This window comes from Symsagittifera roscoffensis, chromosome 7 (assembly GCF_963678635.1).
Source record: "Symsagittifera roscoffensis chromosome 7, txSymRosc1.1, whole genome shotgun sequence".
NCBI classification, from domain to species: Eukaryota; Metazoa; Xenacoelomorpha; order Acoela; family Convolutidae; genus Symsagittifera; species Symsagittifera roscoffensis.
In genome coordinates this window covers 40,784,921-40,801,741 of record NC_087068.1, presented here as the reverse complement: position 1 = coordinate 40,801,741, position 16,821 = coordinate 40,784,921, and the positions used below count along the sequence as shown (strand labels likewise).

The 16,821-nt window shown below is 33.7% G+C and overlaps 1 protein-coding gene across 3 annotated transcripts in view; it reads right to left on the bottom strand.

The window, feature by feature from the left end:
* Nucleotides 1–10,064, bottom strand: part of LOC134852106 (dedicator of cytokinesis protein 11-like) — a 69,520-nt gene extending 59,456 nt beyond the window's left edge. For 2 of the 3 annotated variants that reach the window (XM_063868387.1, XM_063868389.1), the window contains exons 1-7: nucleotides 9,032–9,340; nucleotides 8,175–8,297; nucleotides 7,336–7,428; nucleotides 1,789–1,992; nucleotides 1,484–1,567; nucleotides 1,171–1,305; nucleotides 587–776 (exon numbers count right to left, since the gene is read on the bottom strand). In XM_063868387.1, coding sequence (XP_063724457.1) covers nucleotides 587–776; nucleotides 1,171–1,305; nucleotides 1,484–1,567; nucleotides 1,789–1,992; nucleotides 7,336–7,428; nucleotides 8,175–8,297; nucleotides 9,032–9,124 — 922 coding nt within the window. In that variant the 5' untranslated portion in view covers nucleotides 9,125–9,340. Of the gene's footprint in view, nucleotides 1–586; nucleotides 777–1,170; nucleotides 1,306–1,483; nucleotides 1,568–1,788; nucleotides 1,993–7,335; nucleotides 7,429–8,174; nucleotides 8,298–9,031; nucleotides 9,341–9,974 lie in introns of those variants that run through there. The other variant, XM_063868388.1, reaches the window with a different exon arrangement.
* Nucleotides 10,065–16,821: the final 6,757 nt, after the last annotated feature.

The window sequence follows — 16,821 nt, the reverse complement described above, 5'->3', positions numbered from 1 at the left end:
TCATTTAGTCTAAATAATTTAAATTTTTTAAACAATAATGAGTTTATTAAGCTTTATTTGGCACTTCTGGAAAAAACTGGATCAATAGGTAAAATTTTTGTTTCGCTGGGAAACCTGATAATTCAATTTCATTTTCGAAATTAGAAGTCGATCACGTTTTTCGTGAACTTTACATTTTTTCTGTTCAATAGTCGAGCTTGTCTTCCATTCAACAAAGGAAATGAAGTCAACTTTAAAAGAAATCAAAAGTCAAACCGCGAAAATCAAAATTGAGCGTGAACACATTTTAGGACTTTTTCCTGAAAAAAAAATCACCAAGACCTATATAGGAGTGTTAACTGTGTTCATTACTCTTGAACAACCTTAACTCACACCGCCAAATAAAAATTGATCGTGAACGAATTTCAAGATTATGTTAGAGAAAAAAAAGACCACCAGGACCCGACACGAACCACACTTCGTTACTTAACGTTAAAAAATATTGTCCTCCAAGCAATGATTTCTGTCTTTCGGTGCTTTACAGTTTACTAGGATTTAAGATATTCTGGAAATGGAACAATAAGGAAATAGACTCGAAACTACTTACCAGACTGGTTTGAGCAGCTCTGTGCGTCTAGTGAGTTGGACGTGATAATGGCCCTATGTAATACAGATGCCCACTCCTCCTGTTCCGCTTCGCTCTCAGTTGCCACTTGTAGTATCTGTCTGTTCTCAAAGTGCAACTCAATCACAAACTTACTTCCCCCCGACGAGAAACTGGACTTCGAAAGAGGCAGCTGAAATATAAAGCTATTAATTATTTGTATCATTATGATGAAGCTTTTTCTCAATCAAGGCTTCGGATTTTTGAAGAATATCTTCCAAATAAAAAAAAGAAAGCCGACGAAATAAAACAACATTGCGTGTTATTTCAAAGCAAATTGTCAAAAGAGATTGAACGTAAAATACCACAGAAGTAAATATTTGCTAAAAATTGAGAAATTTAAGAAAAATTATTTAAAGGTTAAAAAGCACGATACTTTTTATCCAAATCTGGCATTCAAAGAATGAAGACAAATCGTAAGTTGGTCATTCACTATGTCAATAGATATTTCTAAGCCGTTTAGGCATAGAAATATAAATTTGATAGTTTTTTCTAGTACATTAAAAGTTGTTTTATATCGACTTTACCTTTGAGGCGGATAGACAGCTCTCCAAGTTGAGACAACCCTTGTGCACTTCTTTCTTCTCGTCTTTCCAGTAGTCCAGATTGAAGCTTCCATCTTGGATCTGCTTCAGGGCAAAGAAGCGCTTCTTGAACGAGTTCTGAAACAAATCAAGGATGTATTTAAAATGAGTTCCACTTGAACGTACATCTGACATTCAAAAAATCTGCACATCTACGTTGCACGAAATAGTTGAAGATGACAGGATTCGATAAAAAATCAAACGCAATGAGAATTGCAACCTCACTGGATGAACTCAATCATGAAATCGAGCTGACCTTCGAGAAGAAATGTTTCTCCCCTTTTCTGTTGAACGGCGTTTTCCACAAGTAACCCTGCTTCACGATATTATTTTCTCGAATCTAAAACAATATCAATCATCTTACATAGACTTCATGCATATTAGCCCAATCTGACTTTCATTATTGAGTATGGATTCCCATTTGAAGGCAGGCTCAAATTAAGCAACCATTTAAATTATTGGCCATCTGTTTCAACGCGTCGTCGAGATGTTTAAAATCACATTTTCGACAGAAACTTTTAATTGATTTCTGTTGTACTTATTTTTTGAATGTTGTTTTACCTGTTGTGATAAATTGATGCTGTTTTCCACATCCAATTCGAATCTCTGAGTAGGCAGTGCACTGAACAGGTGACTGGAACCTGTTAATTCATTCGTGCTGGCGTCTGCGACTGATGAGTCACGCAGGAGGGAGAAGTAGGACCCAGAGAGGTTGGCATGTTTGAACTGAATTGACTCATAGTCGCTACGGTAGAAATCAATGCACTAAAACACGAATAGCGAATTGCAAGTGGCAAATTGTCTCCGAATTCGGCGCATTAACATTGTCTTTGATTATAAAAATGTTTGAAAAAAGTCATTTCATCAAAAGCATTTTAACCTGAAGAAGGCTTGAAAATCTAGGCTCGAAAAACTATTTTAAAAATGAAGCACATATGAAGTGCTAAGAGATAGTTTGGCGTGATCCGAGTTCAAGAAAATTTTTCATCAGGTACATATCAGCTTAATCAAAAAAAAACTGAACTGACTTTGTCTGAACTGAACTGACTATGTTCGGTTACAAGTCTTTTTTCAAGATCTGGAAGCGGCTAATCCAAATTTGATAATGCTTGATATTGATAAAAGAATCATATGTAATCCAGAACATTGTTAAGTTTCGTTAGACATCTTCGTAAGCACATAAATTTCAGCAAAATTTAGTTCAAGATCACAGTGAAACTCCATTACCAAGAAAATTAGCTAGCAGTTTACACCACTCATGCAGTGCGTCATGAAAATCCATTCACACAAAACCAAAGAAAAAACCGGTTGAATAAACGAAAAAAAAACCCGAAAACTCAGCAACCAACAAAAACGGATTTAAATATCGCAAATTTGGAAATGAAAGAAACCTGATAACGATTTGAAACCAAACCGATCACAAAACAACAAAAATCGATTTAAATATCTCATAGTTTGAAATCAAAGAAATCTGATAACGATAAAAACACTAAAAATTCTATTAACTACCCGACCATTAAAAAACAAATTTAAAAACATAGCCAACTGACAATTGGAAAAGAGTAATGAACGCAAGAAAACAGAAAAAAAACTGACTTGTTTTTTGAAAAAACTTTAACTTTCACATTGTGAAGAAAAAATATATACCCTGAAAGCTCTTTGATTTGCATGAACACTTTAAGATTGGAGCTTTTAAAACAAAATTTGAAAAAACTGGATTAATAAGTAAAACTTTTGTTTCGCTGGGAAATCTGATAATTCAATTTCATTTTCGAAACTAGAAGTCGATCACGTTTTTTGTGGCCTTTACATTTTTGCTGTTTGATAGTGGAGCTTGCCTTACATTCAACAAAGGAAATAAAGTGAACATAAAAAAAATCAAAAGTCCAACCGCGAAAATCAAATATATGCCCTTAAAGCTATTTGAACTTAAAAAAAACTAACAATTGGTGCTTTTTTTGAAGAAATTAACCTAAATTGAAAAAACTGGATGAATAGGAAAATATGTTATTCCGCTCGAAACCTTAAAATTAAATTCACTTTCGAAACTAGAAGTCGTTCACTTTTTTTCGACATTCAAATTTGGAGAGTGCTATTTAGGTAAATTTCAGCAGATGGAGTTCAATCGAACTTAAAAAGCATATATTCCTAAGTGCTTTTAGAAATGCATTAAAATGTATCAATGCACATCTGTACTTATCAGAGCATTTTGGAACTTTTCCTGAAAAAAAATCACCAAGAACTTTATGAGAGTCTCCACTACGCCCATGACTCTTGAAAACGCTCGCGAAAATTTTAAGATACCTAATGGAAAAAAATGTATGATACTCACCGCGAAAAAACTTTGAAGCGGAAGACCGAATAAAAACCAAACAAAAAATGACAACAGTCCCTAAAATATAGCCAACAGACAGTTGGAAAAGTTTAAAAGAAAAAGGAAACCGAATAAAAATAAAATGATTGAAAATTTTTGAACAATTTTCATCTTTTCAAAAAATATATTTCAATCTGAAAATTATGATAGTCAGATACTGTTTATAATTGGCACTTATTTCGTTATTTTTCTGAAAGTAGAAGTCATTCATATTTTTCGTGAGCTTTTCACTTTTAATTTTCGATACAGGAGTTAGTCTTCCTTTTGAAAAAAGAAATGAAGTTCTTGAAATCTTAATTCAAACCGCAAAAAATCAAACTTGAGCGTGAAATAATTTCAAGAAAATTTCCTGAAAAAGCAATAAATTTACACGGCCTACATTGCGTCTTCACTACGCTCACTGACTTTTGATATGGCCTTTAAAACTTTTTCATGAAAAAAAATCATCTAGGTCCAAATAAACAAAAACCACTTCGTTCTTTTATTCATGAAAAAAATTTCAACAGGAGAAAATAGAAATAGCCAAAAACTTATAAAATAATGCAGATAAACGCTTAAAAACCAGCCACCAACAAAAGCCACGCAATTTTGGCCGAAAACGATCAACCGGAAAAAAATCATGAATTTTGTTCGAATAAGTTCAAATTGAAACCAGAGACGAACCGGAGCTTCGCACTACTTGCGTTACAACACAAATATAAAAAAACATGAAAAATACGAAGAAAATGAAAAACGTTTTAAAAACCGAAAAAAAAAGAAAAATGTTTTTTTTTTTTAAAAAATGAAACTTTCTTGTCTCGATGAAAGATAACTAGGGGCCCAGCTAAAATTGGAGGTAGCTGCTTGATATTTTTTGAATGTTTTATATTGATGCGGGATGAAATGGGTTATTTCAAAAATTGGGTTCGGCAAAAACCTTGATTGTTGCTCTACTAAAATAAGTGAGAAAGAAAATTTTTGAGAAATTGACATCATCCCAAAACGATAAAATATATCTTGCAAAAAATAAGGAGTCGCCGCTTTTATAGGAAAAAAAATCGGAACCATTTCTTTCCAAAGAACCCTTCATCTCATATTTGATTGATTAGTTTCTAAGAAAAGTCAAAAGGTTTCTAAAAAACAACCAAAAGTCCATAACTTTCCGAAATCCATAAACTTGTTTGCAGTGGAAAGGGCGGACTTTCCATTGGCATACTTTACAGAAAATTGGTAGCGTTGCTTGAGAAACATTAACCTTTTTGCAAACAATTTTTAAGATTCTCGAAAGCGCCTCAAAAAAAATTAAATAAAAACCCAATTCCATGATTTTATTTTTTTTAAAAATAAAACAACTTAAAGCTCCCCTGAAACTACAATGATAAACAATTGCAACTACCATTATAGTTGCTTATAGCACAAGGAAAATCCGTGAAGTCGCAACTAGGCCGACAAAACTTGAGCAGACAAACGAAAGTCGAACAAATCATTTTTTACAAGAAAAAGTTCAATTTCATACATACTGAAAAAATCAAGGTCCTGCGGGACTCTAACTACAGACTGCAAAAGCAACCACGTTAGCCGCCGGCCACGTGGGAGGGCACCTGGACGTTGTAACGGTTCAATAAGAAAGTAAGGTCAATTTCTTGTAAGAAAAGTTGTTTACGGGAAAAAGTCCAGTTCCCGATTACAAGACACTCACTCTCGTAAGTGTAAATAAAGTGTAACGAAAAATTAATCTAGAAAAAAAGAGAGTTCGTGATGCGGAATATAAGCCGACAAAAATAAATAGACAGAAAAAAGTATGAAAAAAAGAAAAAATTTCGAGTTCAAAAAAAGAGGTCCCGGCCCAGATTAAAACCCCGGAAGCCGACGAAATCTATGAAGCCGACGAAAAAATCAATTTAATTCTGAAAAAGTTCCCAGTAACAAACATTGCACCCAGGAGTTAAATTTCAGTTTTCATGAAATTGAAGAGCATGTCAGCAGCATATCCGCGATTGATTCAACTGATTTTGTTAAACTGTTGGTTAACACGAAAAAAGTCTACATTCCGATTTGATAACGCTTGCTAATCGAAAGCGGAAATATATTTAGCGAATAATCAGTAACCGACACACTTGTAAATTCAGTTTTGCTGGATATAGTTGTTGTCAATTGAAAATAACTGAAATTCAGTTTAAAAAAATTAAGCCGTCAGCCACGAAGCCAAAAAATTGGAGCATAAACGTTAGCTATAAAAACATACAGGGCGGCGCAACTTGGTTTAAAATGTAAGAAAAGGCCTATTGTCAAAAATATCAGGAAAAAAGCTGACGATTTCATAAGCGAACAGTCTGATGAGTTTACGCAAAACATGGTCAACAGGCGGCTGGAAAAGTGTTTATGAAACCAGCCGGTGAAAACAAAACGTCGTGAATATTTATGAAGCCCTTTAAAGGGTTTTGAGCCTTCGGTTTTCGAGAATCTTTTATGATTGACACTTATTTGAAAAAATGACGAAAAATTTAACGGGGGAAAATTCAGTGCCCAGTAGCTATACCCTTGCTTATTGGAAAGGTCAAAACTGAATCCGTATGTAATTTTGCATTCGACTGGCAAATGTAAGAATGAAATCGACTTTTGAAACTAGATTGATTGAATAGATAGATGAAATTCATTGGCACATTTGAAACGCTTATCTTGCTGTTCCTTCAGCAAATGAGTTTTCAGTGTTACTGAAACGCTTGACTTGCTTTTCATTCAGCAAATTGGAGTTTGGATTGAACTTGAAAAAAAATCAAAAGCCAAACCGCGAAAAATCGAAAGTGAACAGTTTTTCCCTGAAAAACGCAAAAATCACACATCGAAAGCCAAGTACCCAGTTGGTTCGAAGGAGAAACTTGGAAAAGTGTGAGTGATCTCCCAGAAACCGCAAAAAATCATTGACTTTTCGAACGTTTTTCTATATTTTCGAAGATAAAATACATCACATTAATGTTCTTTCACTTTCAAGAGTCACATGACTAAACCACGACTTAGCTAACGCGTATTGGTTTTAATTACTTCCACTCTTTACTTTATTCTTAGATATCAGGCAGCAAAGAATGAGCTTAAGTAAATCGGAGCCAGCTATATCTGCTCTAATATTTTCATTTCTCAGATAAACACCTTAGTTATGCGCAAAAAAAAATCTTAAATTGAAGCTTTGGTGCTGGTCGAGCTTTGTCGTAGTCGAGCGATAACTCACGAAGGAAGGCAAGCTCAGGATCCTAACTAGAAATCAAGACAAGAGATAAAACACCAACTAGCCCCATCAAGCACAAGTATTACAATTATGATAGTTGGTCTTTGAATTACACAAAGGATCTTCGGAAAAATGTTAAAATCATAAAAATAAACGATTCAAAATAGTAAGAGCATTGTTTTTTTTTCTATTTATTGGCTGCATCAAGATAACTGAGGTAACCCTATTCCAATTTTTGAGTCAATTTCGCTTCTTCAAAAACACAACTATCATTTCTATACAGAGTACCGTACTTACAGATTACTCAGCAAACTGAATAAAGTAAAGTACTGGAATAAATTGAAGCATCGGTTTCTTTTTTTGCGACCTAGAGTGAAATGAACGATAATATTTTGAATATGAACATGCTTACACATGGATTAAATCTTCCGCGCAGAAGAGGATAAATTACGGATACTAATTGAACAAGTTTTAAGTAATTCAGCTTCAAGAAGCGTCGTTTTGAACTAAATACGAATTCATAAAAACTAACCTCTTTTGTAAATGGTGCCTCGACTTTCAGCAACTCAGCACTGACAACAGTTGGATTCACTGCTGTTGACAGCACACGCCCTTTTTTCACCCACTGAAAAAAGCAGGCATCAAGTGAAAAATTGAAATAATTGATTTCACTGATTTATTCAACCTTTCGTAGATTTTGTTGAATTTTTTTTTCGTAGGTATGGGTTTGATGTCAGATAATCATGACTAGGACTATTATGATTTGCGATCTAACGTGAAAGTCGAAATAAAGCTCATGGTATCAAATCAAGCAAGGGGCTAAATACCTTCACTACGTCACCTAGAAGTATTTCAACGTGTAAAAACGATGTCACCTGTTTTAACAAGGGATGTGCAATGCATTGAAAAAACGAATTCATTGAATGATTGATTTTAGAGAATTGAAATTGAATTGAATAGCAATTAGGCTTAGCGGTATTCAAAATTTAATTTGGGCGTTGAAAGTAAACGTGTTTCCTTGAAACTTGGATAAGGCCACTAAAAACCTGCTAGCATAAAGTTATCTGCGTGACTTGGAATCGTAGGGCCAATGGGTGAGTTATCGTGACCAGAGCACGACAAAATTTGTAATTTTGTCGCCCATGAATGTCAGGATGCCTCTTTTCTTCGAAAAAGCTCATAAAACTCAAAGTTTTGATGTTTTAAAAAAATTGGTGACGTCTTATCTCTTAATAAAGGAATTGAAACGTAAAATCCTGTGGTTAATTATGACGGGGGGGGGGGGGTGCTTGCTCACTTGGAGTGATTCAGGCATCATGCCATGACAAGAAAAAACGTTGGAATGTAACAGACTTCTATTTGCTTTGGTACCTTGAAATCATCAGCTGGAAACGTCAGGAGATCTTTTTCAATGGGGTCTCTGAGGAGAGCGATCTGCTTCTGCGCATTTTCCTCGTAGTTTCCCACCTCCAGCAGAGAAACATCCGGCAGAACCTACAATAGTCAACGCGAAGATGAACACAAAGGTGAGCCTAGCAGATGAAATCTTCAATTAGTGTGGCCTAAAATTCCCCCTAACAAATCATAAGTGTATTTCACGACAATATCTTGATCTTTGGTTGTCAACATGTCAATAAATTGTAAATAATCAGATTTATCGCCAGCAAAATAACAGTCAATCAAAACCGAATCTTGATTTTTTTCTAACTAATTATGGCCAACAGGCAATTGAAAGAGAGTCAATGAACGCAAAGAAACGTAACAAAAATAATTATTACTTGCTTTTTGAAAAAATTTCAATTTTTGAGCTTTTGTTTCTTAGAATTTCATAAGTAGAAGTTTTTTTTCCGAAAACTAAATAATTAAACTTTTTTCCGTTTCCTGGCGTTCATTGACTCTTTTCCAATTGCCTGTTGGCCGTAAAGTTAGAAATTGCCAGCTGGAAATTCTGACACTTTCCTGATGAAATCAACCCAATTTGAGGAATCTGGACCAATATGTTTTTTATTTCTCTCTCGGAACTAGCTGGAAGTAGATCGTTTTTCGTGCCATTTAAACTTGTTTGATAGTGGAGTTTGCCTTCTTTTTAACAGAGGAACTGAACTAAAATTTAAAAAAGTCAAACCGCAAAAAAATCAATTTTGAAGACTTTTTCCTAATTAAAAACAAACAAAAAATCATCTATATAACAGTCTTCGCTATGCTTATTGACTCTTAATTTACATCACCTGGTTTTTGGTTTCCTGGATTGATACATTGGCTGAAACTCTCAGTTCTGCTGCCTTCTGTGCTTTCCGCGATTTCACAAACTTCCTTTCCATTGAGTTCAAAATCAATTGATTACTGAAATCCAGATAAATGTGATTTTGGTTAATTAAAGATTGAACATTAGTTAACTGTCACTGGCTTCCTTCAATGATTAGGTCACGTGATTTTAGCAGCCATACGTGTCACTTCTCTTCTTCATTCGTACCAACAGTTTGTATTACCATTAGCGCTGGTTTGCACGTAAGATTAAACATACAAACTGCATGGCTGCATCTGAAAATGTTTAAACGATTGCAGGTGTAATTCAAGTGGATAATGCAATATTTGATCAACAAAACAGTTCTGTATGAATTGAAGTCTTGGTTAACTTGTGAGTTCAATTATGGTTAGATTTTCCGGATCGTTCTCAATATTTGCGATTCTTGCTGCATTCACCGGCCATTGGGTTTTATCTAGCTATTATAAATATTAACGCTCTAAAACGAGTGGCCCAACGGGTGATCGAATTTAAAATCTGAACCTAAATTTTTTTTTATCTTTTCTTAAGATTTCAAACAATACTAATTCAGATGGTTAGCGATGAGCTGTAGATTGTCAACGTATCCCCTGATTTGTCTTAAGGAATATAAAGTAATCAGTTACGCGCAGTATTCAGATTGTAGGTGTAAGTATTTCAGAGCTCGAATGTCGCCATTACGGACGAATTAACATGGGTTCGATAAAACACTCGTGGCCAAAAAGACCTAGTCCAATTAAATTTTGTAGACGCAGACATTCTGAAGAAGTTTGCTGAGAAAATCTGTTCAATGATTTAAGAAAAGCCTTTCGAAAGAACACTTGAAAAAAAAAACGATTTTGAAATTTTGTTCGAAATTTTTTGTTTTCTTGTAAAGGGCGACTCACTTGTTGAAAAAACTGCTGCAATGAGAATTAATAATTGCTGAAGTTACTATTGAATAGTAAAAACACAAGCAAACTTGATAACAACTTAACCGCTACACCACATAGCTATCACTAACTATCACGAACGCTTTGCTAATAAATACAAGTCAGTAAATATACGCTTAAATCACTCTGGTATAGTTTTCTGTTCGAACAACAAAGAAACAAGTATGCGCAAAAAGTTTGTATTGCTATGTGCGACTTGGGTTTGAAAAACTGACAAAAACAAACCATAGGAAAACATAAATTCTATAAAACAAGGAGAAACAGAAAGCTTCAAGTGTTATAAAATTAATCACGAATAATAGACGAGACAAATTCGGGAACTGTCGAATAAAATAGATGTATCGAAATTTAATTAGTTTTGAAAAAAAATAACAAGCGGTGAAAAGAAAACTTACCACGCAAAAAGAAAGCCGTAAGTACCAGAGCAGAAACCATTTTAAAAAGTGATTAAAAATTTGTTCGAGTCCCCCTCCATCAAAACACTCACATGCACACGAACAATTTCTTAGGTCATCAAGCGACGCAATATAAGGCCGCTAAGTCGATAAAATATACGTGGGAATCATTTGGGCAGAAAACATTTTTAAAGCGAAAAAAAGCAAAACAAAAAAATACGAAGTCAAGGTAAGTAAAATTACCACCAGCAGATTAAATCAAAACACTTAAGGCAACTACAATGTAAATTGCGTATATCGAAAAAAAATAAACGATGTGGCAACTAAGCCGACAGAACTCAAAATCCTTTTATGGTGGACACTTTTTCAACAACTAAGCCAGTAGGAAAAACTGGGTCAATTGGAGAGCACAATTGACTTTATTTTATCAAGAAACTTGAATTCAGCTTAATACACAGAAGCAAAGCAGAACTTCGCAACACTTGCGATACAAAGCAAGCATAGCATCGCAAGCTTGCGACTAAAAATGAGACGGTAATCACTAGTCAATAAACTTTTTTTGAAAAATCGAAGTCCTGAAAAACAGCCTCGAATGTAAAATTTTAGCAATATTTACCGAGCGTTCACTACGCCGACAAAAAATAGGTACACGCCCACTTAGCCGACAACAAAAATTACCATTAAAGTTGTTCTAAAAAAAATTCGAACAAATGAAATAAAAAAAATAAAAATTTTACACCACAATATTGTTTTTTTTTTCAATGATAAACAATTTCCGGTCAAACCACATAAGATAAGTTGATAAAACAAATAAAGCATCATAAGCTGAAATCATTATAATAAAAAAACACTTGTTTAATATCACAGTTGTTAAATTAAGAAATAATAATTGGGACGACTACCAATCATAAAGAAAAAAATATTTCAGCAGACCTAGAAAAATATAATTCCATTTTTCCCGGAAAAATTTAATTTTATATATGCTGAAAAAAACACGATCTGAGTGAGACTCAAACACCTAATCTTAAGGTGCAAAGGCTACAGCGTTCCCCCTAGGCCAAGTGGGAACGAACCTGGAAGATGTTAAGAGAAGATACATAAATAAAGAAAAGTTGTTCAACGGTAAAAAGTCTTCTTCCCGATTACAAGACACTTACTCTCGCAAATGTTATCACAATTCAAGCCATACAGAATGGCAAGTAGCACAGCAGTTCTGGAAACTTTTACCTGTTACCTCACTTGTCTCTAACAAATATTTAATGGTAAAAACATTCTAGCCACATCAGAACATTCTAGCCTTCTAGCCCTCAAAACACACACACGCGAAAAAAAATTTCTTGCTCGTCGAACGAGGCAACATATGGCCACTAAGCCGATGTAATATAGAAACCCATAGGCTGAAAAAAAAGACAGAAAAAAAAATCAAAAAAATTTGAGACTTACAAAAAGTTATTAAGTTAACGTTACGACTAAGCGACATCCAAGTTCTTAAGATTCAATAAATAAAGATAATTAGCTTTGTTACAGAATTGTATGAAAGTTCTTTACGGGAAAAAAGGCTAATTACCGATGACAAGACACTTGCTCTCGTATGTAAAAAATAATAAAAATAGAAAAGGAAAACCAAATTGGAGCGCAATCAATAAGCAGACGGTTATTTCAATTGAAATAAACTACATATTCTAGGCAAGAATAGCCGGTTAATGTGCAAGTAACAGAATGTTCCGACCACAGTCTTAAAAAACGCAAAAATGTTTTCTCAAATTGATGTCGTTTTTTCTGCATGTTGTGATAAAAAAAAATCTGAACAAAAATTGGAACATGAGCATATTTGAGAGTCATAGTAAAATGGGTCAATTGGAAAACAGTTTTTAAAAAATGAAAGGAAAACGAAAAAAAAAATTCTTTTTTTTCTCAAATATTTTTGATTCCCAAGCTAAAAACTCCAAAAACTAGTTTAACTTGCTCAAAAACAAGTTTTAAGGTCTTAAATTAGGCATAATTCAGCTGTTTTAAGCCTTCTCGCCTGCTTTATTTGCTCGAATAAAGATGAAAAATCAAATTTCAATATCTTTTGGGACATTTTTTTGCATTTTCAAGTTTTTGATTCCCAATATTGCTTTAAAAAACTCTAAAAACTACCCTTACTTGAGAAAAACTAACGGCTTAATTTAAGCTTAAAAAAGCTATTGCAATTACTAACTACTTAACTATTTAGCTCGAAATTAGACCAAAAATCAAGATTTTTAAACAGTTTTTCTGGTCACTGATAAACATTTTTCAAACTTTTTTTTATTTCGTTCAAAACTGAAAGGGCTTTAAAATGATATATCGCTCAACCCAGTCCAATCTGTGGTACCTCATTTTGCGTGGAAAAAAGCAAAAAAAAAACAAACACTACCGAATACAAAGTTCCCCCCCATTTTCAATGGTCGAAACAAAAAACACATGATCTAATTAAGGGTCTTCATTAACACTTAATCAAGCTCAGCAAAACAAATCGACTCATTTTGAAGCTATATTCAAAGCTATTAAACGTCGGTTACAGTAAGAATAGCACTTTAAGTCCAACACAGCAATCTTTGGGCAAAACATCGTGAAAGAAAAAAAATAGTTGACTGTTGTGTACGCGGCAAAAAAATTTCCAATCAATTATTTGCAAAAAAAAATGCTAAAAAAATCAAATACTTTCATGAGTCGGCGGAAGAAGAGGAGAGTTGTTAACTTTCCTTGCTTGCATCAAATGTAAAAATGAAGTCTGAAAAGTAAAAAATTTAGACCGTTTTTCTCGAAAAGATTTAAATACCGATTGAATCATGACTGTAATTGCTCCAATATGAATTATGACTTCAATTAATGACAAGATCTGATTTTCTTGGGAATGTGAAAAAAAATGATCGTAAGATTCAAATTTCAAGTAGTCAAGTAGTGATTGCTTATTATGTTGCAGCACTCTTAAGTAGTTTGAATAACGGACACATTCGAGGCCACTTGTAGTCGACACTGATGAAAAGTTTTCGGAATAGGTGCTCCATAATATCGTCCTATTGCCACTCTGCCAGTGCGCCTTTAAATTAACTTCTTGTTTGATCGAGGTTTCATTTAAGGCTTCACACAATAATAGCCACTGATGCGTCCAAAATACGTTCTGTGATTAGAGGCTGAAACTTTTCGTACCATTATATGTCCCAAATTTAAATTTAAAAAAACATATATTTTACCTATCATCATTTTTCTTAAATTATTGGGGGTTTAAAGGTTGCCAGTTAGGCCAATTAACGCGCGATATGTTTCGTGCATTACGTCGTCAGCTGAGATTTAATCCATCTTAAAGATGGTATAAAATTGGATTGAGGCATGCTTTTTGGTCTATTTAATATGGCTATATGCGAAATATATCACGTTGTCCTTTACATAGCATGTGGGACATGATTTCAACTTTTCTCAATTTTTTTTTGGACTCTTTAGACATTAAAATGGAGTCGAAACATTCACGGCTTTGCCCTGATACGAGCAGTTTTGTGTTCATTAACAAACAATTTAAAATCCTTCCATAGACTAGAAGAGAGAAGCATTTCGTGCAGTTGGATATTTACTCAAAAAGTCGACCTAAAAAATCCAACGATCTAAAAAACAAATCCATAGTTGCAATCGAAAGCAACAAATACTCTTCGTCACTTTCGATACAAAAAAAACACTAAGCATTTAGTAATTAACAAAAACGGCAAAGAGGAGCACAAAAAAATCAACCAGACGAAAACAAGCCAAAGAATTATGAGAAAACAGATCTAAGGTTTTTATAGCATGCAAATTTTACCTGTCACTTTTGTTTAATTTTAGCATTTCAAAAACTCTTAGAAATCTCAAATTAACGTCTTAAGTAATCAGTTTCATAAAAAAATAATTTGATCGGGTCAATTCAGCTTTATTATGATTATCGTTTCATTTGATTCTCATCTAATTTCTCTATCCGTATAATAATATTTTAACAGAACGAGGAGTTAGCTTAGTGAAGAATAGCTGGTTGCTGTGCAAGTAGCACATATGCTTCGATCACAATGATTTAAAGCACAAAAATCAAAAACAGAGAAAGTTTTAAAGATTAATTCTAATTATTTTTGATGATTTTATCAGAGGGTGTTTACGTTAGACAAGAAACTGCAGAATGAGCGCCAATTATGCTTTAAAATTGCATTGGAATAGAATTGAGCGCTATCAAAATTGAATCATGTCACCAATTTTTGTAAAGTTTGTTATGAAAATCGAGAAGTTATTACACCCGTTTTTTTCGTCACAGATGTTGTTTCTGATTTTTTTTTGAAAATTCTGAATTACGATCAAAAGGGTTTTATAATGATACCAAACTTATACACCCGGGCGCTTTCACTGATATAGTCCAAATTGGCTGGAAATTTTGCTCCCAACCCCTTCATTCTAGCAAATGAAATTGAAGTGAAAAAGAAATTGAAGTGAAAAAGAAATTGAAGTGAAAAAGAAATCGCGGAAATTCAAAGAACGAAAAATCAAATTCTAGCTTGATCTTTTTTCCTGAAAACCAAACAACCTAAATAAATGTCTTCGCTTCGTTTATTGACTTTTCAAAATGACACTTAATTTTAGCTTGTCCTTTCGTTATTAGAGAGCACAAATTCCCTCTCGGAAAATCTTACAACTAAAATCCATTTTTTATCACAGCTTTGCACTACTTGCGATGCAACACAAACAAAAAAAATCGAAAAAAAAATTAAACGTTGAAAAAAAACTAGATGAACCAAAACTTTCGTTTGTCTAGCTGAAAAATAACTAGGTACCCAGCTAAAGCTGGAGCTATGTGTTTGATATTGAATGAATTTACTTATCTGATGAGGCACGAAAAATTTGATTTCAAATACTCCCCACAGATTTTTCGAAGGCTGTAGACAGAGGGGTCAAGTAAAAAGAGAGTCAAGGGGAGTATTCAGACACACAATGGAGTAGAATGTCTTTCAATTGATAACCCTTTTTGAAAATGAGCTGAAGATAGCCTCTCAAATATGAGTTACCCCTCTCAAAAAAGCTCCCTGCATGAGCAGCTATGCCCAAAATTTTTATACACATAAAATTAAGGCCCTCGGAATGGTCAAACTTTTGATAGTTTTTGAAATTTTTTAAATACTCTCGCCAACTACCCTGCCATATTTGATATTTTGGGTTAAATTCAAAGAACGGTTTGTGGGAAACTCATTTTCTTAAGCGGCTACTCTCAAAATTTTCGGAAACCAAAAATTATGGTCCTCGGAAAAGTCAAATTTTTGATTTTTTTGTTTGTTTTATTGACATTTTTTGAGAACTACCGTCACAAATCTGAGATTTTGGGTTCAATCAAAATTACAGCAGAGTGAAACCCTGCTGCATAATTTAAAATTGAAATTTTAGAAACTGAAAGAAAACAAACAGCTTTTTTAAATATAGAGCCACAGCAATTTATTACATCACGCCGAGCATGAGCTAAGAGTTAGCTAACTTTTACAAATAGAAAGCCGGTTATATGACCCAAATTACTGTTCATTTAACCTTCTTGTAATTTAAAAAGAAGGTTGTTCTAAATTTTATTTAAGAATTTTATAAACGAAAATTACCTCAAGAATGTTTCAAGACTTTTAACAAAAAACAGTAGCAAACAAAAACTTTTTTGCGCATCAAACGGCGCAAAAAGAAGCTACTAAGCCGACATAAAACAACCGAAATTTATGAAGCCACAAATTTAGAAGAAATGAGAAATTAAATTTTTTTAAACCGAATTAAAAAATACGACAATGAAACGAACCAAAATCAGGCCACTAAGCCGATAAAAAAATAGGCCGGAATAATTTTGACCGAGGAATTATTTTTAAGCGAAACAAAAAAAACTAACAAACACGAACAAGGAAAAAAATTAAAAACTAGGAGTAAACACAACACTAAAAGCAACATTATAGAAAAATGCGCGCAGCAACATTGCTTGTTTAATCAAGGGCGTTTATGAGAGGGTGGAATCAAAAAAGAAATCAAGTCAAACAGCGAAAAATCACAATTGAGCGTGAAAAAATTTTAAGATTTTCCTGAAAAAAACGTAAGTTTTTTGTGGGCTGTTTTTTTTTCAAAAACTTGCATGCGGTGCAGCATTTTAATCCAATGCAGAATAAGGTCCTTATCGCGCTTTCAGAGCTCGGAAAATCAATTTCGTCGCTATCTAAAAATTTTCGACAAAATTTTTTGGAAAATCCGCCTGTGCCTTTCTCCAACAACCCATGTTAAAAGCCATTTAACACTGACGTATGATAAAGTCCACCATCGAAAAATTCTAGACATGCAACATGTGATTCTATTTTTTACTCACCTGAGAACAGAATTTCCTTTTTTAAAAGTCTCGTCAAATTAAGCAATAT